General features: G+C 44.7%; 1 protein-coding gene across 2 annotated transcripts; it reads right to left on the reverse strand.

Annotated features, from left to right (window-relative positions):
* Nucleotides 1-1,012: 1,012 nt before the first annotated feature.
* Nucleotides 1,013-23,722, reverse strand: PLEKHM1 (pleckstrin homology and RUN domain containing M1). 2 transcript variants are annotated; one of them, XM_083146398.1, is made up of 12 exons: nt 23,585-23,722; nt 22,916-23,057; nt 21,971-22,215; nt 18,641-19,249; nt 14,214-14,487; nt 13,500-13,668; nt 12,532-13,422; nt 10,611-10,756; nt 9,366-9,559; nt 5,452-5,515; nt 4,616-4,773; nt 1,013-3,203 (listed from the first exon to the last, which is right to left on the reverse strand). In XM_083146398.1, the coding sequence occupies exons 2-12, from the start codon at nt 22,967-22,969 to the stop codon at nt 3,095-3,097; spliced, it is 2,913 nt and encodes a 970-aa protein (XP_083002524.1). In that variant the 5' UTR covers nt 22,970-23,057; nt 23,585-23,722; the 3' UTR covers nt 1,013-3,094. The 2 variants fall into 2 exon arrangements, with proteins under 2 accessions (XP_083002524.1, XP_083002525.1); XM_083146399.1 differs by having other exon boundaries at nt 23,559-23,704.
* Between the last annotated feature and the right edge of the window lie 461 nt (nt 23,723-24,183).

Below are 24,183 nucleotides of genomic sequence, written 5' to 3' on the forward strand. Positions count from 1 at the left end.
TAGTTCAACAGCTGGAGTGTCAAGGTTACCCATCACTGCTCTAGGAGGCTCCACCAGTGATCTTAACTGCTATACATGTATACATATACACACACACACACACACAACGACATAGTTAACTACCATCGTTCATTTTAACCCTCGAAGTGAAAATGAACGACCTCAGCATTGCAGGTGATCGCTGGTGCACGACGGATGACAAACGACCACAAACGATGCAGGACCTTTTTCTATTGAAAAAAACAAACAATGCTAACGACCATAGCCAAACTGACCTGCATGCATGGACGATGGCTATGGTCTTTAACGACCCACGGGTACGTGCATCGCTGGTAGTCGTCCGTCATTCACAGCATAAACACTAGACGATGTTAAAAGATTCACCTCCTAAACAACCCTGAACAAAGTCGTTCAGGAGGTGATGTATAATGGGGTCATTCATCATCATTAAGAAGACATCGTAGTGTGTGTATGGGCCTTAATGGACAAGTGTCAATAAGGTGTATGTGTTTGTGAGGATATGACAGACTGCCATGGAAATTAAGTAATGACTGCACAATGTCTACTGCAGTGGTCCTCAAGGAGCACAAACAGTCCAGGTTTTATGGCTATCCCTGTTTATGCACAGATAGTATAATGGTATAATCAAGCTGACTGAAGTACAAATGATAACACTTGTGCCTTAGCCTGGACTGTTAGTGAGTCTAGAGGACCGCGGTTGAGGACCACTGGTCTAACAGAATAGTTGTATACACGCAAGTTCGCTATATGCCCTACCTCAAGAACCACAATAAATTACATTAACAATCACATACAAAAAACATAAACCCACAAACACAGATATTTGACGTGTTATTCTGTGCCAGCTGTATGAACGTCTCCTCAATTACACCACATTTTATAAACCAGCAGGTCCTTGCTAATAACAATGCAGAACTCTCCTACATGCCCCCTACTCTTAGGCCTAAACAAAAGCAACGTACCCCACTGTAATGTTATCTTTCCACAGCCGAAGATTTAAAATCATTTATTGCAAGAACAAATAGAACAAGAGCTAAAACAAACATAATTATTAACAGTATATTAAAATAGAATACAGAAAACATTAGTAAACGTTTGGCACATACATTGATTTACATTGTTATTTTATGAATGAACAGCATCAGTCAAATATTTCCCAGTTTACGGCAAAGCTCAGTCAGGAGAAACGATTACAAATGATCATCTATAAATAAATGCGGCACCAGGAAGGAACTACATATCCCAGGCAAAAATGTAATAAAAACAAAAACCCCCGAACAGAAAAAAAAACCCTGTTACAGCCCCAGGGCCAAAATGGTGCCAGTAGTGGCTGATATAACCCTTTCCCATGATTGTATCTGGGTGACGGGCCCTACATTAACTTTGTCCTACAATCAGAAGGTAAATAAGCACTATGATGAGTAATTAGATCAACATTGTACATGCATTTATGTCGATAGGGCTTAAAAGTTGGCACATCCAAAAGGTTGACATTGACCATGTCAACAAAAGTAATTTTTAGGGTTAGGCTAAAATGGTCAATGTCATCCTTTTAAATGCATCGAACTAAATGCAGCCCAATGACCGTGTCAACCTTCTGACTGCAGGCCAGTCATACAGATGGAGCGCCTCTGATCCTTGGTTGGGGATCGCCAGCATGTCTCCGCTGGCGATCCCCGGCGCAGAGGCACTCCCATCTGACTGGGAATGCGAATGCGTCTCACACGCACGCGCATCCCAATTTCCGGATGGCGCCGCTGCAGGTCCCTGCCCGTCTCCCACTTCAGGGAGATGGGCAGGGATAGGGGGTACAGCGGGGCGGCGAGGGGCACTGTGGTAGGCGGTGGAGAAAGCTCCGTGGCGCGCGCAAGCATCTCGTGTGCGCGTGCTCCTGGCGAGAGCCGGCCGCTGGCGATAGAATCGCCTGCCCCTGCAAGGAAGAAGCTCCATCTGTACCACACCTACCTTTACCAGTAACCGCTGTGTATATTCCAATGTATACATTCATTATATGGCACGCATGTTAGAACACCAGCATCATAGCCACCTAATCAGCGGCCTGCTGGTATGGAGAGTGAGAAGTGCATACTTTTCTATAGTGCTCACTGGATTAGAAGCATACTGATGCGATTTGCTGTACAGACTGTGCTACTTACTCATGTTTAGCTAAATATAATGTAACAAAGCTTACAGAAAAGTAAAACAATGGGTTCTATGAATAATCATGGCTGTATGAGCAATTTGGGTTCCTACATGCTACCTACACATAAAGTCGTCCTCTGGTGCTTTACACAGGATAGTCAGGAACAACATTTCCTTTTTTTTGTCTCCTCCGAGCCCATTAGCAAATTAGGCCTCCTGCTGCGAGACAGATGGCACTGCTAGTGTCTGCTGATGAAGTGGAGAGATACCCGGAGGACAAAGGCTGAACATTGTTAGTGAACAGAAGGCACAAGATCAGGTAATATACGACAATTACCAGCTCTATGTAGAAACAAGTAAACACACTGAATGATTAGGTACAAAAATACCTGATTTTAGAAATGTTTTTTTTGCAGCAAAAATAATAATAAAAATCAGTGTCATTTCCAAAACTAGTGTAAAGGAGAAGTTTCCTCTGTGAACAGACACGCCAATGACTTTGAATGGTGATTGGGAGGAAACTTATTTCTTGGCAATGACTGGTTTGATTAATGGAAGACTAGGATTTACATGAAGTTAAAATACAGGGAGATGATAGATTCAGGCAGCTAGTACCAAAATAAGCCCTTCATATGATCTTGCTGAAGAACCAGACACGACATGTCAGTCAGCTAATAGCTTACCGTCTGGAGAACCACACACTTTTTGCGATTCCAGTGTACACACTTTGTGTACAACGCACTACATCCAGTTAAGCATCTTTGTGAGTCAGTGGGATATATATGTACAAAATATAAATAGACTACATACAATTATCCGAGATTCTTCAATGACAGGAAATAGTTCAGTCAATGGCCAATATGGGAGATTGTGTGCAAATTGCAAAACAAGGGGTTGTGCAAACTATGGGCGAGAGTGTGTGAACGGTTGTTCAAATCTTTACACGCTGATCCTGGCACTTCTTCCTCTGGAGACATCGTGGGCATGGCCTGCTGGCTATTTTGCATGGTCTATGGAAGACTGCTTTACAGTCGCCACATCTAGAAGAGAGAAGAACAGACATCTAGTTCACTGAAAGATACCTGTTCTGCTTATGCCTAATCCATTTCTACCAAACCAGTTTGTTCTTTGACTCTTGTGTGATTGCACGCTCCCTGTCCACCTACATTTGTCAGATTATTATTTTGCTGCCTGTTACCCATCACTATGTTTGCCGCCTGCCCATCTACTTGGGTGTCCCTGGATTATGGTACGGTCACAGTCCTAGTCTGTTATCTCATATTCAACTCCAGTAACCCTTAAGTGTCCTACCCAAACTTATCCAGTGCCCTGGGTACTGTGACCTGTAGCAAAGCCCCAAGCTCCTAATTATATCCATTTGACTCTGCACCTCTCAACCAGAGTACTGTAGCTCCAGACTCGACTGACCTAATCAAATGCTAATATATGCAGTGAGTTTCCTAACAGCGTCTAGAGCGGATTACTCTCTGGTATGGAGAACACTGCATCCTCCCCTCTGCTCGGGTTAACTGCAACCTTATGGGGTATGCAATCCAGGATCACGGCTGTCGATCCCTCCCAACAGCCGTGATCCTGGCCCGTTTGCGGTCTGATCAACTGCAGAATGACAGGCGGGATTCAATGTCCCGCATGCTAATCAGTGCAAAGAGGGTGTGGCCGCGAAAACGGCCGTGGTTTGGCGATCGGCATCTGGGATCGCGACAATCCACAGCCGTTATCGGCAGAACGGGCCCGACAGCTTCTAAAATCGGGCCCGTTCTGCCGTGATCCCGCTTCAATGCTGTTGCCAAAGACAGCATCGAATAGAGAGCCGCCGCTATTTCCCCCGTCGGATATAGCAGCGACAGATTGCATACTCCCCTGTTTCTTTAAGCCAGGCTCCTGTGCTGGTCCTTTAAACCACATTCTATTTTATTTAACTTTATAAAGAACTTTTTTTTTACAGTGGCATTCTTACAGCAGTCAAAAGGAAAGCTCCTGAGATCTCCTGTGCATTCCATCACGCTGACTCATGTGCAGGCATGGCAAAGCATTAAGCAACTCTTACTAGGATGTCAGTATCAACTGGGAAGCTAGGTATCACATACTGTACGTTGCCCTAGCAATAGCATATTAGTATAGTATTTAGTGCTTTTTAATATATATTTAACTAGAAAGTAGTTTTCATATAGCCTGTCATAAATATATAAACATACATATGTACGTACATATGCACACATGCATAAACTAAAATTGCAAGCAATCACTAAAACTAACTTTGCCAGTATTTAGGAAATCCACATAAATAATTGCGATCTCCAACAGACCCATTAACAACGGATTATGCTACTGGGTAGACTACTGATCATTCCACTGTGTGCATATACACAGCACTCAGTCACCTGATCCACAGAATATGACAGACACTGATGCATGTTGTATTATGTCTCACCTGGTGGTGGTGTCAAACTGAAAGGGGTAAATAATCTCATCAGATTTACATATCAGACAGACAAAGCCTTTCTGGCTGCAGAGATCACACTGGAAGACATGGCTGCTGGCAAACTCTAGCACAGATTGCAGGAGAGACTCAAACACGCCATCGGAGATCTGTAATAACAGGAAACACCAAAACACTGAGACAGAAGCATAAAGGGCTTGAGTGCTGTAATACACAGACCACACCAGTTTACTCCTATTGCCATTTCAACTAATCCTCTTGTTTTTGTTAGTGTCCTGGCAGGTGATACGGTCATTGGGTCACCAGCAAGTTGTTAGACAGTCATTAGGTCGTCCTGCGTCTTGGTCGTCCTGCGTCTAGGTCGACATGAGTTTAGGTCGACAGTCAAAAGGTCGACATGGGGTTTTTCACAGTTTTCTGAGCCGACAAGCGGTATTTCCTGCCCTACCATCCACTAGGGCGTGGTGGGAGAATAAAATTGGGTGCAGAGAATAGCGAGGCACCGTGCCCAAAGCATGGCAAGCGCAGCGAGCCATGCGAGGCGATGCGGTGCACTTTAACTTGTGTCCATGTCGACTGTGTCAATATTTGGGTAAAAAAAAAAAGTGAAAACCCCCATGTCGACCTTCCTGCATGTCGATCTAATGACTGTCTAACAACTTGCTGGTGAACCACTGGCAGAATCCCACAATACAGCAGCTGCTTCCTAATCATGTTGTGAGGAGCGTTAGTATATAACGCATTCTTACAATTCAGTGTATACTTCTGTTAATGGAGCTATTTTATTTAAGCAATGCGATACATCCAGTGGAACAGTCACACCGTACCTGTTTCAGGTCTCTTACACTGTATGTGTGAGCGCACTCCAGTAGATAATTTCGCTGGTCGAGCCTATGAAAACAAAATAAATCTATTAATATTGAGATTAATGCACTCTGGGCCACACTTCCCTGAAATACATTTGCAGAGTCTCCTAAGTTACTTGTGGATAGGACAACAAATATATCTTGTACTTACAGGGAACAGGCAGGACGAATAGTATAACACTTCAGCTTGTTACATAGATTGTAAACTCGGTAGGGATTCAAATGGTGCAATATTCAAATGGTGCAAAGTCCTAGATCAGGGGTCTTCAACTTTTAAGGCAGTGTGGGCCACATTAAAAAATTCAACGAAGCCCGAGGGCCACTAAGCTCTACTGTGGTATTTAGCACAGCTCTTAATAGATAGACAGCACAGCCCTCGCATAGATAGTTGGCACAGCTGCCCATACACATAAACCCTGCCCCCAATATATAGTCAGCTTCAGGGCTATTTCTAAACAATTAGGGTCCCAGTGCGAACAGAATAAAAATGCAGCCCCCCATAAATAATTTGGTATTGAAGAAATACCCCAAAAAAGGGGTGTGGTCTAATTATAAGAGTGTGAACTAGCAGGAAAACAATTACCTGACACCTCACTTTTGCAACCTGCATGACCAGACATTGGTTACCGCAGGAATGGTTGTTGTCCTTCCACGCTTAAGATGGCTGTCTAAAGGCCACACAGTGACATATAAACATGAAGGCCCATTACACCATGATGCCCATTACACATTATGCCACACACCATGATGCCCATTACACATTAGGCCACACACCGTGATGCCCATTGTGCACATTATGCCACACACCATGATGCCGATTGCACATTATGCCTCACACCATGATGCCCATTGCACATTATGCCTCACACCATGATGCCCATTGCACCTTGAACTATAAGGCCCCCAATACTCCTGCTTATGCATATGATGTCCCCAGCAGTGCCTCTCACAAAATGCCACCAGTAGTGTCCCTCATAAAATGCCACCAGTAGTGTCCCTCATAAAATGCCACCAATAGTGTCTCTCATAAAATGAAACCAGTAGTGTCCCTCATAAAATGCCACCAGTAGTGTCCCTCATAAAATGCCACCAGTAGTGTCCCTCATAAAATGCCACCAGTAGTGTCCCTCATAAAATGCCACCAGTAGTGTCCCTCATAAAATGCCACCAGTAGTGTCCCTCATAAAATGCCACCAGTAGTGTCCCTCATAAAATGCCACCAGTAGTGTCCCTCACAAAATGCCCTAGTATTGCCCTCCATAGTCGGCACATTGGACAGCATGCCAGCCCTCCCTTAGTCAGCACCAGATTGCACTGCCAGCCCCCCCTCCCCCATAGTCAGCACCCTCCCCATACACAGGGCCACATTGCACTGCCAGCCTCACCTCCCCCATAGTCAGCACCACATTTCAGAACAGCCAGCCCTCCACCCCATGTCCAGCACAACATTGCAAAAGGCAGCCAGCTCACCTCCCCCCCCCCCCATAGTCAGCAAAGGAAACATTGCAGAGAGCCCACCCCCCTAGTCAGCACCGCGTTAGCGAGCCGGCTTCACACTTCCCTAAGATACCTGCCTTAATCTTAGTGTCCCTGGCAGAGGGCTGCTGCTGGCAACGGCGGCTGTCTTCACTTGAAAGGAGCAGGCAGGGACGGGTGTGCTGGTGAAGCTGGTGGCAGGGTGCGCGGCGTCAGAGGCTGGCGGCGGTTGTCACTCCCAGCTGTCTTCTCTGAAAGGGCACGGGCAGGACGGGTGTGCGGCGCCGGTGTCAGGAAATACACAATGGGCATGTCTACACACAGTCCCGCCCGCCCCAGCCAGCACATCCACCTCCGCCGCGTCCCACTGCTAAGGGACTAGCGCGGAAGGTTTTTTTTTAACAGCATTTTTAAAAAATTTTAAACGGCAGTAACTGGCGGGCCAGTAAAAACAACTCGGCGGGCCACGGGTTGAAGACCCCTGTCCTAGATGGTGGCCCAATAATCAGGAAAATGCAGGGTGGATGGTAAAGTGGCATATGTAGATTGTAGGTTAGCTACCATTGAGGTAGGGAAATGGGTTCCCTACCTCAATGGTAGCTAACCTACAATCTACATATACAATCGCATGCGATTTTGCGGGAGGTGCGATGCAATGCGATACACCAATGCGATACTCCAATGCGTCAACTTCAGGCCGACGTGGATAGTGGGGGTATGAAAAGGTTGAGATGGCGCGTTCCGACGCCGCACGCCATGCTTCGGGGTGGCATGGATAGTGGGGGGAGCCTAAATCTCATTGCCTCTCATATAAGTGTATAGTAAAGTAAATTGCATCGCACCCTATAAAATCGCATGCGATTTTGTGATGCGATGGCTCCGCCTGGGGTAAAAAAAAGAGCAGTGAATAAATTACATAGGAAAATCGCATCGCACGGCCCTTAAAATGGCCGATGCGATATTCCTACGGTCCCGTACGTAAGAAACTTGGGCGCTGTGATAATACCGAATACTGCTCCCTTGCCAAAAAACAAAGATGTGAGTAGTCATCATGAATTTCAGTCTACAGCCTGTTGCTTATAAATGTCTGTGGAACTACTTATATCTTTATAGTTCACAGAAAGAGTCCATAATTCCATATGCTTAAGTATTTGATGACAACTCACAGAGGTGACAAATGATCTTTCACAGCAGTTATTACATGTACAACCCTATTGTTATCAGTGTGGAACAGCATGTGTGCTCACATGAAATAAATGGCACAGCCCAACATGCACAGGAAGGCAGCTAAAGAACAATTCAGAGGGAACAGATTTACAGTAGTTATAATAAGAGGATTTTTCTCCATATACAATATAAAGGGCTGAATAATAACAATAGAGTCACAATAGTTATTTGGGCTTTTAATTTAGAGGTTCTGACTTTAAATGTATTGGAATTTGCAAATACTGTTGCAAGGGGTGCCAGATGACTGACAGTCGGGATTCCGACCATTGAAACCCCGACACCCGTGATCCTGGCGGCCACCGGCTATTCTCCCTCGTGGGGGTCCACGACCCCCATAGAGTGAAAATAGAACAGCGTGGCGAGTGCAGCGAGGCCGTAAGGTGCTTCGTTGTGATCCCCCCACTGTCTGAGTCCGGGCAGTCTGGTTCCTGACATCGGGCTAATGACTGTGAGGATCTCGACTGTCGGTGTACTGTACCACACCCGTTGCAAGATGGTGAAACGTGAAATCCCATATAGGAACACGATATCGGATTGGTGTAAATTTGTGCTGAAAGCGATGGACGTTACAAGCCAACCTCTTGTAATGTCCTCTCACTTCTCTTTTGCTATAAATACTGAATAATTTCCTGCCTCTGCGTGATATTACTGGGCAGACAGTCACCGATCAGGCGTCACGGTATCAGGAGTGTGTTACTCAATTACATAACAGAGCTTCAAGGAGACATGTCATCAAATATTCTCCCAAATGCCCTCATTCCTGCCTCTGTCTTGTTACTAGAGGTGACCGGTTTTATTTGGATGCATTTGGGATTTTATTGGCTATCCAAAACATGTGACAGACGATATCCAATCGGAAAAATACTAAATTGCGATTTGGCGATAAAATCCAAGCAAAACCAAACCCAATCATCTCTACTTCTTACCACTCACTGATGAACCTACCACACCCGGACTCTCACCCATGCGCTATGAAAATGGACCTATTCTCTTACCAGGAGCAGGGCCAATCCCTACCTTTATTTTCACATCTGCTATTATTTTGTGTATGTTGTATGAGCCTGTTTATGCATGCCATGTTTTCATCCTGTCTACAGCTGCAAAGTACTATGGCAGCTTATCATAAGATCTTTAACACAATCACCTCCAGCGCTTTATCATTCCAAACTTACATTGTGATCATCTCCCGAAGCGCTCCGCTGCGACAGGTCATCAGATATTCACCCAGCAGCCGCAGCTTTTCCCGTTTATGGCTAATCTCATACATGGTCTGCGTGTGCCGATAGAGACTCTCGTTCAACCGCTTCACGTTAAATATTGGCTCGGTTTGCACCATTTGCAGGAAGTTTAAAGCTTGTCTTGACACCTGCAGAGAGAACAGAATAGAAAAGTAAAAGAGTTCATACGAAGGTACGCAGGTTGACCGCTTATTTCATAAACAAGAGGGTGGGGGAGAAGTGTACAAACAATAAATTCCATAAGAAATCAAATACAAGAGTAATCAGGACACTAATCATATAAACATTCATGGGTGCAATGACATAACGAGGAAGCAGCGCCTCAATATTTAATGTACTCCATAGCAGGGGTCGCAGCCTAGGGATTGGACTTTTTATAGGATGACTGTGTTAAAAATTGCCCAAATGAAGTGGACAGTATGTTTGGGGTGTCATGGATATGTTGGGGGGAGGATAGTGTTAGATGGACCCATGAGTTATGCATGTATGTTTTGGGTGACTTATGTAGGCTACACCCCAGAATGATCATGATCGTGAGACGACCATACGATGGTCACACGATGTGCTGGAGCATACGAGCTGCACCCAGTTGAAGGGGTCGTTTTCAAATCCTGACCTTCCTGCAGCAGGTAGGATCTGCAAAACGACCAGCGGGAAAGCACATCGGATCTAAAACATGCCCAATTTACATACAATCGGTCGAGACTGTATTGAAATTGGGGGGGAATTGAGGCCAAATCGTTCTGGTGTGTACCCAGCATTAAAATGAAATCTATTTCTTCAGTGAGGATATATTTGAAATGTCTCAAAATATGTGAAGGTGGGTACCCTCCTGCCCACATAAACATAGAGAGAGCCTCCAGATAACATGTTGTGGACCAGACTGGGAACGAATTCCAACTGAGGTACTCACTAGCAGAGTTCTCATAGATACGTGTGGAAGAGGTGATAACATTTAACCTGATGTGGGGTTGTCCTAGACTGGTACCATTCAGTGTGTATGCGCTACTGTATATCGATCGTCCGGGAGTACCGATAATATCGTTAACGATATCGTTCATTGAGCTTATCGTCTAATGTGTATGGGGCTTCCCTAAGTATGTCTGCCAAAGGTGGCATATACTTTATACGTTCAAGCTGAAGACGTTAACAGATCACCGGGGATCATCATGTACTCACCACTCGTTCCGTCAGATCCCAGTTATGCACTATTCTTGACGGAATGATGGAGATTTCCTCCTGGTGACAGAGGCCACAATAATACAGCCCAGAGTATGAACAGACCTTTGCTTTGCCAAACTGGAACCCAAGCTGTTGGTGGCAGCCTGAAATGAAAAGATGCATAAAAAACATATACAAAACTTGACAACTGGGTAATCAGGCACTCGATGGATCATAAATAATCTGCTACAGATAAATATCGGTACTTGTGTATTTTGGCGGCGCCCATCGCATCGCATACCATAACGCATGCGATGGTATGCGATGCGATTTCGGTGGTTAGTGTACGATGGCATACAATTTTCAAATTGTATGCCATTGTACATGGCATACAATGCCATACGATGCGATGCGATTAAACATTGTATAAGCACCCTAATGGGTGCTTATACAATGTTAAGCACCCTAATGGGTGCTTACAATGTTAAATGCACCCCCACGCCACCCCCCCACTATAAACGTGAACCCGAAGCATGGCGAGCGCAGCGAGCCTGCGAGGGGCGGCGGTACGCGTCCTACGACCTTTTCATACCCCCACTATCCACGTCGGCGTGGAGTTGAGAATAGATTAGTGTGGCGAGCGCAGCGAGCCCGAAGCGTGGCGAGCCCCGCGGATACCTGTGAAGCCCGCGAAGGGACGCGTTTACCTGTGAAGGTATCCGCGTCCCCTCGCTGCGCTCGCCACACTAATCTATTCTCAACTCCACGCCGACCTGGATAGTGGGGGTATGAAAAGGTCGTAGGACGCGTACCGCCGCCCCTCGCGGGCTCGCCACGCTTCGGGTTCACGTTTATAGTGGAGGGGTGGCGTGGGGGTGCATTTAACACTGTAAGCACCCATTAGGGTGCTCAAAAGCACCCTTTAGGGTGCTTATACGATTTTTCATCGTATAGGGGGTCAAAATCGTATCGCATGCCATCGGGTACATGGCATGCGATGCGATATGATTATCGTACGATGCACAAATCGGGCGCCGCCAAAATACACAAGTACCTAAATATCCGACTACATATTAAACCGCTGCAGGTACCCATTGTGTCTATGGACCCACATTACATTATATATATGCAGTGATTGTTCTTTTTTCTGAGGTTATTTTTACTAAGTTTATTAGAAATATACATTTTAAAATGATTCCTTTCCAGATGGGGTGTAACACTAGGTTCATTCTAGCACCCGCCATCTTTGAAAACCCAGCAGTTCCTCTTCCCTGCCTGGGGTGTCGCCATCTGCTGCAGTACTTCTAGCAGAGTGTGGTCTGTATATCAGCACTGATATGCAAACCAGACTTGTGCTAGAAACCCCACAGCAGACAGCGACATCCCAGGCTGGGTTTTCAAAGATGGCGGGTGCTAGAATGAACACTATAACCTGTGTATAATCTCAACCTATTACTATTCACTGAGGCATAAGTAATCAAGGCCTGTATTAAAGGTATGTACCACCATCAACTTATATGAGTGGCATTTATTGTTCACTGTTGAACTATGCACACTTTTTTTTTTCCCTTGGTTTCCTTCACCTGATCTTCGTTTCTTTTTTCCTGTCATTAGGATACTATGTGGTATTTATTTTAATAATGTATCCTACATCTGTAGGTTTTAACCCCTGATGAAGTCCCTGAGAGATGACACCTGTTGGATTCTACTTCATCTGTGATTACAAACAACTGTAGATACAAAGATAATTACTCCAAACTCAAGGAGCAAATGTGTTTATGTATTTTATACATTATATGGGTTTTTATCATAATAAATGTCTAAATATGTCATGATTTCCAAAAGTATTTATTAAATATAAATATATATTTATATATATTGAATATAACATATACAGCCACAGAGCAGCAATGTCTAAGCACACAAAACTACCACTGACCTGCACACTTTACATTCTGCATGTCCAGTCCATGTTCTGTTGGAATATAAAGAAGGTATTTAAAGAGCAGATGTTCCTTGACATGTGATTTTATCTGGAAGTCTCCAACCATCGGAAATAGCGCAGAATCCTCCGATTCCAAGTATGCGGCACGCACAAGTTCTCTCCAAGCCTTTGCTTCATCTGTGTTCTCTGCTTGTAATTGCAAGGAGCCTTTAGTGGTCACGAGCCGGAAACAAGAAGGACTGCCAAGACTGGAATCTGGCAGAATGTCTTTCACCAGTTCGGCACTGTAAGTGTTGTAGAGGGCTTTTTCAGAGTTTTTGAGTAGAAAACATTTCAGTGCTCGTTCTGATAAAGAGAAAATGAATCTTGTCCACTTTTTGTGACTCTTCATATACAGAATAGACTCCTTTAAAGCATCTGGCTCCAATTGCATATCAGACACCCAATCAAAAACCTGACAGACATATGTGCTTCCATTGGGGCTGGTGGGCTCTTTACATTGTGCCAAATTGTTCTTTTCCCCATGCAATTTTGGAGAATCTGGAAAATGTAGAACTTCCCATGATTCATCATTCTGCATTCGAAACTTCTGTACAGCTTCCTGTATTCGGTCTACCCAATCCTGAGCCTCATCTCCAGATGGTGCCCTCAGATATAACCTTTTGCCAGGAAACTGAAGTTCAAAGCGGCCATCGCTGTGAGCAGGACCCACGGACTCGCAGCGCAGCAAAGAGCAACTTTCAGCACCGTTCTGCTCGTCCCCTTCCAACTGCAAGCGGAACTCATATGGGGTCAGCTCACAGTAGTAAGGCTTGTACAATCCTAAAGTGTGCTTACGTTCCAGAGTCCCTAGCATCAGCAGGCCTCGGAACGGATTAGACAGTCCTGGGGGAAATAGAATGATCAGCAAAAAGTACTTTTATACCAATCAAAACAAACATACAAAATATGAATTCAAATACCTATCTGCCGCCGATGGACAACTTTGGCAGGCTGCTTCGGTGGTTGGGATTGGACAGTAGCCAATTCAGATGGCAGAGATGGTGCGAGCTGTACCGGTTGGACCTGATCTGCAGGGATGTTGGAATCCGGTCTATGGAAATCATCTTCAGAGATCCAACTTCTGCTTTTCTGAAGAATTGTAAAGAAAACCATTTCCCTATGCATACCAAACATCCATGGAAACAGGATGTGTGACAGTTATAACTTATGTAGTATATACACATATGACTGGAAACTCAGATTTCATAAGGATGATATGCCAGTTGGAGATTAGCCAAAGAATCGATACCTACAGTTTCTTCCAATTGTAAGCATTAGGAAACCGGTTCACTTGTCTACCCCCTCTTAATTTATATAGTAACAAAATGCAACTGAACTGTGCTGCATACACAGCAATGACAGCATTAATTGGGTGGCACGGTATATTACCCATCTATACATAATTTAAAACCATACAACCAACTGGCTTCAAGCTACCAGTGTAAGGCTACAGTAACAATACTGCATTGGGAACATTTCCCCAAACATGCAGAGGAGGAAGTACCATTTATCCAAATATATAGGGTAAACTAGAAAATGTACACCATGATCCCAATCATATATGAAAGTGTGAACTGTGGAACAAGATGTATTATTTTTCCATTCTGGAGACTTACATTACACCAGGTACTTACTGAAAGCTCAGCACCAGGGCAGGCATCTGGGGTATGTGCTGTTTCACTGTGAGAAGTGCTGTGCACTAGAGATATCTGCGTGGTTACTGTGTCAGGGGCACAGTTCAGGATAGAGACTGGTTCACTGGGAGCTGAAACAGGTGCCTGATCAGACGGATCTGCTGGAAGTGTCTCTGTTAATTCAACGCACTTTATATAAGATTTCAGGTCTTCCATGATGGGTGTGTGGGGAAGTGAATTGCTAGAAGGAGGAGAAACTCCAACATCCAAGTTTCTGTAAAAGAGAGGGATCCTACATGAGTAACTTGCTGTATGCAAACTATAGCACTGTGACTCTAAACTTGTCCAGAGTCCCAGAACATCACGAATGATAGAAAAATAAATTAAAAGAGGGGGGGTTTAAACTATCAAGGCAGCCAAACTATGGAACTCTCTTCCTGGATAGGTGGTGTCGGCAGGCACAATAAATACGTTTAAAATAAGGTTGGATCACTCCTTCTGGCAAATTCCTTCTTAGATGGACAAAACCATGTGCACTGCAGGTGGGGCAGATGTAACATGTTCAGAGAGAGTTAGATTTGGGTGGGTTTTTTCTTCAAAGTGAGCTCTATATTGCAGTGTAAAAATAAAGCAGTCAGTATTTTCGCTGCACTGAAACAAAATAACTCACCCAAATCTAATTCTCTCTGCACCTGTTACATCTTCCCCCCTGCAGTGCACATGGTTTTGTCCATCTGAGAAGGAATTTGCCTCTAAGAGTGAACTAGAATAAGGCCCAATGTTCTCATAGTAATTAAGGTTGAAAAAAAGACATTTGTCCACAGAGTTCAACCTATTTGACTAGGAACTACTGACTTGAGAAAGTTATATCTATTTATCCAGTTTTGATTCACATTCATTAACAGTAGTTGCTGTAACCACCCCCACCGGCAATGAGTTCCAGAATTTTACTGCTCTAATGGTGAAGAATCCTCTTCTTAATTCATTACGGAATTTCCTTTCCTCGAGTCTCAGTACATGCCCGCGTGTCCTAGGTATAGGCCTGTTAGTGAACAATTCATCTCACAGTTCCATATGATTCCCAATCCTGTATTTGAACATACTAATCCTATCACCTCTCAACCTCTGTTTCTCCAGTGAAAACATATTCCGCCTGGTTAACCTATCTTTGTATTCTAGTGAGACCTTTTACTAGCTTAGTCGCCCTTCTCTGTACCTGTTCCAATTCATTTATGTCCTTTTTAAGGTGGAACGAGGGGGAATCGGCATATGCGGCTGCTAAGCCAGCGGGGCTCCCTGCATTAGCCGCCAGCCATGCTGTTTGGGGGGATCCTCACCATCCTCTGACAGTGATGATTCCCCCAGAATGTTGAATAGGGTGAGCGGGCGGCGCGGGGGTGAAACAGCGAGGATCGCTTGTTTTCTGCGATCCCCACCATTTAACACCCTTGCTGGCTGCATTGAATTTGGGCCAATGAATTACTTTACATTTATCAACGTTAAACTGCATTTTCCATCTTTCAGCCCAGTTTAATTTAGGCACTTTGTAGTGTATCCACATGCTCCGAGTTAATTTCCTTACTGAATTTTGTGTTGTCCGCAAATATTGCAATTATACTATGTCACTTCCTATATCATTAATGAATATAATAAACAAGGTGGGTCCCAATAATGAACCTTGCGGGACTCCACTTCGGACCTTACACCAGCTGGCATGTAGGCTATTTACCGCCACTCTCTGTCCCCGATTGTGCAACCAGTTCTTAATCCAATTACAAATTTTATCTCCTAACCCTAAATGACCTAGTTTTATTAATAATCTTTTATAAAGCACTGTGTCAAAAGCTTTACCGAAATCAAGAAGTCTTACATCAACAGATTTCCTTAAGTCCAGCCCCCTACTGACTTCCTCATAGAATTAAAGTAATCTAACAGGACCCATTTTTGACGAACCAATGCTGAGCCTAAAGGGGCATACACACGTAGAGATCTGTGCGAAGCAATTTTGCTAAGCAATTTTGCTGGTGTCAAGATCTCCCATGGGGAGCACATACACACGCAGAGATTTTTGCTAAGCAATTTTGCTTAAGCAAAAAAAAGGCCGGGTAATGGTTCAGAATGAGAGATTGCGATCAGTATCTCTCATTCTGTACACATAGAGAGATTTGCAGTCATTTGCTAAGCAATCTGACTAGATTGTGACTGCATGCACTGATTTAGTTAGCAAGAGATATTTAATCTCTCAGAGCATACACACAGAGAGATCTGTGCTTACTTTCTAAGCAATCTAGTGAGATTGCTTAGAAAATAGCACAAATTTGCTCCGTGTGTACACCCCTTTACTTATTACCTTCTCCTGTTTTGAATACTATCTCTTAATATTCCTTCTAATATTTTCCCCACAATGGATTTAAGGCTGACTGGTTTTCATTTTCAGGGTTAGCCTTGATTTCCTCAGCGCTTTTAGATCTAAACCACCACCATTAGGTCTCAGACCCCCCCCCCCCCCTGCCCAGACTTCTGTGCCCAAAGCATGGTGAGCTCAGTGGTACACTTTGTTGGTGTCCATGTCGACATTTGGGCCAAAAAATGTGAAAAACATGTCAACTTTTCTACTGTTGACCTAATGCTTTTGTCAACCTTCCAACCCTGTCAACCTTAGCTATGTCGACCTATTTCAAGTGTTTACCTAAGCCATGTTGACATTCTGTGGTCTACCCAATGCATGTCGACATAATGTGTCAACCCAATGACCCATACCAATCCATGGTTGGACTGTCAGTATATTTTTTCTTTGTTTCCCAAACCTACAAGCTTGTATTGGATATTTACAGCAAATAGAAATAGAATATCTATAGTGTGGTATATTAATTTTAATCCAGAGAAACTTTCTTCCATCGAGGCTGGGGAATTAAGAATACTGAAGGCCCAGGTCACAGGAGCTCTAGTAAGACAGCCATAAATCCTACTACACTGACTGGGAACAGCTGACCCTGCACATGGAGCAGTGACACTGGTCTCTAAACAGGTTGTCCTCCGACACCCTCCTCAGGTCTAAAGAGAGGGCGCGTTAACCATGCAATGACCACAGTATACAGAGATGTACTGATCGGTGTTTCGACTATAGCCTACAAAACTGCAGCTGATCACCCGCGATTTGAGTCAGTTACCAAACTAAGCCCCATAAACTGACAAAACAGATGATTTTATTGATCATAGTTTACTCTTACTATATTTTTTTAGTTGTTTTATACTGTCTATAATGGAATAATTGGATGCAAATGCATTCTGAGCCTGCAGTGCATATCCTTATAATGCACACACAGCATGGACACATACAAGCATATTTTTTTTTTTTTGCCCCGGCAGCACTGAGTACTATACTTGGCTCAGACACTGCCTGCTCCCACACCTCCTATGGCATGGCCCCACTACAGCACTCCCCTTAAACAGCTGTGCCCTCACGTACTGTGTGTGTGTGTGTGTGGTGAGCTGTGGATGGCCGGCTGGTGACTGAGTTACAAACTGCCATTGTCTCCCTTCAATTGCTGAAGGCTCAATCCCAAAATTAAGATTTTTTTTTCCCATCCCGAATCCTGGGATTGAGAGAAAATAAGTGGGATTGTCTTCCTTAACCCTTTGAGTGCCAACATCTCAAGAGAGATGCACAAAATATCCATTAAAAATACCAGCGTCGCTTACATTTGTTATATAAATTCAGCCCTTGCTGGAGTCGCAACCTTGTGAGTCAACCAGAATAAGGGCCTTTATCCACACTCTGTAGTATGTCAACTCTCAAGTCATTCCTCTCCCTTTCAGCTTCTCACCAATAATGTCACTCCAGACTTATAGGCACCGCTGGCCTCTGTTTGTCATGCAGTTCACATGCAGTGAGTGCATGACACAATATGTCAGTCACTGCTTAGCTACATATAGTTGCAGAGCCTGCCAGCATAGCAACCAGTGACTCATTAACAGCAACAGTGGCAGTGAGGCAGGGGTCGGGCTGTCCTGTGTGCTGCTGCTGATTGGCTGAGCAGACTGTCTTTCACTCTGTCAGCCACCACCCCCAGCAGCAGCACTCACAGAAGCCCAGTCAGTGACAGTGTGTGTTACTGTTTTGTATCTGTTTTTTAAGTTGTCAATGACTATAAAACAAGGAGATAGTGAGCTGGCAGCCCAAAGCAGGGACAGCACAAAACAATGACACAAAAAGTAAACAAAATTGGAAAATTGAGAAAAACTTTGGGGGAGAAAGCTAGCGATGTTGATGATACATTGGGTTCCTCAAAATTGCAGGGTTAAACATCGAACATTGGAACCATAAATCCGATGTTACAGATGAAACATCAAATTATTACCCATCCCAGAGCAGTTAGAAGACAAAGAAATAGCACATACATAAGTACGCTCACAAACATGCTTACCCTGCATTATGTTTAGTGAATTCCACAGTGGTAGCCATGTCTGTAACCGGTGAGGAGAACATAGAACTCTCTGGTAAGATTGGGACTGCTGACCCCCTATTCTGGGGGTGTTCATCAGAGCCAGGGCTGGAGGAAAGCTGCGATGATGAACTGCTGATGTCCAGGCTAAGGGAAGACTCCTCATTCTTCCTTTTGGTGTCACTAAAGTTCGAATTGTTTGTGTCATCAGAGCCAGATGACTGAGACACAGAATCCAGGGACTTCCTCCTGCAAGGATCGTATTGTATAACATGGTCTGTATCATCCAGCCACAGTCCTGATAAGGACAGTGGGGAGACTGTCCACTCATTTAGAATGGAAGACTTGTAGGACAGCGAGAAAGTCAGGGATGACAGACCTTGCAAGTAGCTGAGCACAACATCACAGTCCTCTGCATCCAGCATCAAGGCAAATGGCTGGTAATATTCCAGAAGCCGAGACTTTTCTCTCTGTAGCGTAATGAAGTAACATTCCATCAGGCACTCGTTAAGAGCTTGGCGTAACCAGGAACGGCAGCGGCCCACATCCGTGTTAATGTAACTTACACTTTCTAGCTGTGTGATGACATTCCTGCAACAGATAGAACCAGGCCAGTATAAATACTAATGAACAGCGTGTGGGCACAACCATCAGACAAGTACTGACAAAGGAGGTACACCACTACAGAGGTTAATTCAGTGAAAAGAGTGGGCACAGCCATCAGACAGCACAAAGTCTAAGTAACTCACAAATGCATAGTCAGGAAACTCACCAGTATAAGAAAAGGGATTTTAAGTGGAAATAATAAATGTGGCAAATAACTCGTCTGCTATAAGTAGAGTGCACGCTGGCTGTGCGAGTGCACTGCGCATTCAACTGCAATTAAGTGGGTCACATGGTGCATGCGCTTCTGCAAATGGGGCGCAGTATGCTGCAGCTTGTAGAAGACATGATGCAGCCGCTCGTGGGACCTGTTTGTTGGTAAGATCAGCACGGCCACACTCGTATGTGCATTATGGGGCTGATTAAGAGATGTACATAATGGCAGTATTTCTGCAGCTGAGAGATTATTAGCTGACTGCGCATACGACAGTCACAATACGCATGCATCGTTATCTTTGTGACATCGCTCTCAGTGAGAAAGTGTTTGAAATTGATTACCAGTTTGGGACTATATGGGGAGGTAGGAGAAGAAGCTGTGTTTTTAAAGCCGGTCTCAGCCTACAAGCAATATCCTGTAAGCATAAAACACTGTGCTAAGGTCTCAGTTCCCACGGCCATCATGCACGACCATAAGATACTTGGGGAGTGGATTATAGAGGGATGTGCAACCACAGCTGCGTATCTGGATGCAGTTGCTTGGGTACTCTTTACCTAGCACGGCGCCCATCGCGGGTACATTTATGTCTGGCCGCGACGCGACCGACGCGATGCCCGCGATTTCCCATTGAAACCCATGTTAAACATGGAAATCGCGTCGGTCGCGTCGTGGCCGGCCATAAATGTACCCGCGATGCCCACGACGCGATGCTCCCGATTTGCCATAGGAATCAATGTTAAAAGGCCCGATGGACACGATTTTACTGTTAAATGCCTCAATGGACCCGATTTTACCATAGGAAACAATGTTAAATGGGCCTTAGAGCCCAAATAGTTACCCTGAACTCTGAAATGGCCCCCCCAATTGTTTACGCCACCCCACGATCAACGTCAACCCGAAGCGTGGCGAGCGCAGCGAGCCCGCGAGGGGCGGCGGTACGCGTCCTCCGACCTTTTCATACCCCCACTATCCACGCCGGCGTGGAGTTGAGAATAGTATAGTGTGGCGAGCGCAGCCGAGCCCGAAGCGTGGCGAGCGCAGCGAGCCCCGCGAGGGGACGCGGATACCTTCACAGCTATACGCGTCCCCTCGCGGGCTTCACAGGTGTCCATGGCGACGCGGACACCTGTGAAGCCCGCGAAGGGACGCGTTTACCTGTGAAGGTATCCGCGTCCGCTCGCCACGCTTCGGGCTCGGTGGCTCGCTGCGCTCGCCACACTATTCTATTCTCAACTCCACGCCGACGTGGATAGTGGGGGTATGAAAAGGTCGGAGGACGCGTACCGCCGCCCCTCGCGGGCTCGCTGCGCTCGCCACGCTTCGGGTTGACGTTGATCGTGGGGTGGCGTAAACAATTGGGGGGGGCCATTTCAGAGTTCAGGGTAACTATTTGGGCTCTAAGGCCCATTTAACATTGTTTCCTATGGTAAAATCGGGTCCATTGAGCCATTTAACATGAAAATCGGGTCCATCGGGCCTTTTAACATTGATTCCTATGGCAAATCGTGGGGATCGCGTCGCGGCCATCGTGTGCACATTTATGGCCGGCCGCGACCGACGCGATGTCCATGTTTAACATGGTTTTCAATGGGGAAATCGTGGACATCGCGTCGGTCGCGTCGCGTCCGGGCATCTTTAGCCCGCATACGACGCGACCGGCGCGATTTTTTACCTCACGATGCCCACGATCAAGATCGTGGGCGCCGTGCTAGGTAAAGAGTACCGTTGCTTGGATTTGTGAAGTGATCAGAATACATTTTCAGGCGGCTAGAGTACTATCATAATAATCCATATTAGATGCATTCAAATTCACGATTGTCAATGCATTAGCATACAAGTTCAAATCAGGCCCCTTGACCAATACAAATATCTAACCATTTCACCCTATCCCTAAGGCAGTGTTTTTCAACCGTGCCGTGGCACACTAGTGTGCCTTGAGCTGTTCTCAAGATATTCTCAAGTGTGCCCCCAGATCTAGAGATGCCCAAACCAGTTTACAGCCACCACCAGTTCAACTGTTATTTACTGGTCTTTTCTTTTCATGTAAAGGGCCAATGTATTTAATTTTTGTTACCTGTGGGGACCAGTGTGATTTTTTTTTTTTTATATGGGGGGCAATAGGTTTGTTTTTTTTTCCTGTGGGGGCCAATGTGTTTTGCCCTGTGGGGATCTCATGGTGTGCCTTGGCAATTTCAAAATCTAATTTAGTGTGCTGCAAGGTAAAAAGGTTGAAAATCACTGCCCTAAGGGGTTTATCTCTGCTGTGCAATAAGAGCAAATTACTATACATAACTGTACTTCCTGGAAAAAAAAACCTGATAATATTTTAGAGTAAATTAAGAGAAGGTCTAAATCTAAACGTATTGTTCTACCAAGATGCAAGATATTTGAGCAGGACTGCATAAGTTCTAGCTTTGCTAACATTTCAGCATGACAAGCATGCATGTGGTTAGTGACTTTACACACATATACCATTTCCTGTATAGACTGACCGGTGAGTGATGGCTTTTAGCAGAGGCCAGTAGGCTGGCTGCGGTAACGGAACATGGCGCCCTTTATTCCTCCGTCTCTCAGTCTGAGTTTTAATGAACTTTGCTTTTAGTCCATGTATAAAGATAGCCTCAAGCGCAACACACAATCCATTCGCATCATTGTCATCGCTGGTGATGACATCATCAGTGGTTACATAACGGACCTGAAGAGCCCGCAGTGAAGATGATAGTTTTTTTGTTATTTTCTGCCAATACAAAAAAAAAAAAAAAAAAACACATTTCTTTACTGCAGCATTATTAAAAAACAAAGTTCACGTTTTAGATGACCTTACAAGGAGTTCCACTCTAAAAGGCTCACGTGAGGTCAGAAAAGGTTAAGCAACCCCAGTGCACGTTGCTCTGCTGTACCCAAACCATTTATAAAACCAGAGCTCAGATTACGGCAGGGAATAAAGGAGGATTATTTGGGTGATACAGGATTCACCTCCTTTTATATAACAATTAAACACAGATGTCTAGAAAGAGGTGTAATCTATTATATCTCTACTTTGTATTAAATAACGTAATCCAAGAGACAGAGTGTTCTTGAATGCCTCAGTGAAACATGCACAGGATAATGCAAATTGTGTGTACATAGGGCTATACCGGCTGGTATACTGTTTGATATCTGTGCAGATGGGACATCATCTGGATTATTGTTACCTATGCAAAAAGATGGGACATCAAATGGATAAGGGTCCAACATGTCACTATAACTATTTAACATAAAACCATTTTTAATTCCCTGTTTCCACATGATTTAGACCACATTTAAACTAGAGATTTCTTAGCAAACAATTACATTCCATAATAAATCTGCTATCTGCAAGCAATAGGACATACATCTTACAAGTATGATAATGAAAGTAACTGCTAAGACTTTGCATCTTGAAAACCCTGCCTTACCTGCTTGACACCTCTGGCATCCGGAACATTGGCAGGGGTGTGGGGCGAGTACATTTCAATGGCACTGGCTGAGATCACTCACATGACAACCAGGACATGCCAGCAGCCTGCATTTTTCTGCTCAACGTGCAGTCACACGGTCCTGTGTAAAATCAAACGACATGTGTGAGGACTGAGCAATCAGATCATCATGTTTAATTGGGCAGAAAGAGGATCAGCGAGCACATCATCCTATATTTATTTATTTTGTTTCTTATATAGCGTAGCTGATTCCGTTGAGCTGTACAACTGTAAATAGTGCTAGTAGAACAAACTGGGTAACAACAGACAGACTTGGAGGTACGAGGGCCCTGCTGCAAGCTTACAATCTATATCACCACATCTGGTCACCAAAGTGTAGCCTGCAGTACTTTATGCAGTATCTGTACAGCAACAAGTGTGACAGCAAGAAAAGGGGAGCGTAGCACTATGCACACAATTATGTAATACACTCACTACATATATAAATACATACATAAGCAGCTGAAATCTCACACTGATAGATTTATATATATAAAACTGCTATACATGGCACTTATGTTACAGTATATAGCCCCTACTACTTGACCACACAGACAGCTATACAAACACATACTGTACATACTACTACATGATCACACAGAGCCTCACAGGCCAGAAGACGGTCGCAGCAGGCCAGGCAGCCGGGGCCCAGTGTACTACACTACACGGGACGTCGCCGCTAGTTTCCTCCTCCTCCGGTCAGCGCCGCGGCCAGATCGATAATAACACTTCGTTTCCGGTCACGTGAGACTACTGTCAGTAGCCTGCCAGGGGAGGGGCTATTAGGGTCACATGATCGGCTGCGAAGGTTCAGATCACGTGGTTTGTGAGAACTCAACGAACCTGTACAGTGCATGCAATCAATGCTGCACATGCACAGCCACTTTCTGCAAGTCTGAGCTAGTGTCTGAGTTATTGCTGTGCTTATCTCTTGACAGATATAAAATGCATATTGACCGGCACGCCACAGTTGACTCCACAGTATATTTAGCTGGTTGCTATCACAAAGAGAGAGGCATTTCATTGGATTTGTAGATGTGCAGCTATATACAGTACTAGTGCGATTTGGACACCTTTTCACCCGATTCTGATGGACCAGGGGGCCAGATCTCACTCTCCATTGTATCACTTATCAAGGCTTAATGCATCTGCCCAGAATTGAGTTAAAAGCGACCAAATCCCATGTGTTTGACATTAGGGGCCGCATT

This window comes from Crinia signifera, chromosome 6 (assembly GCF_055691185.1).
Source record: "Crinia signifera chromosome 6, ASM5569118v1, whole genome shotgun sequence".
Taxonomy (NCBI): domain Eukaryota; kingdom Metazoa; phylum Chordata; class Amphibia; order Anura; family Myobatrachidae; genus Crinia; species Crinia signifera.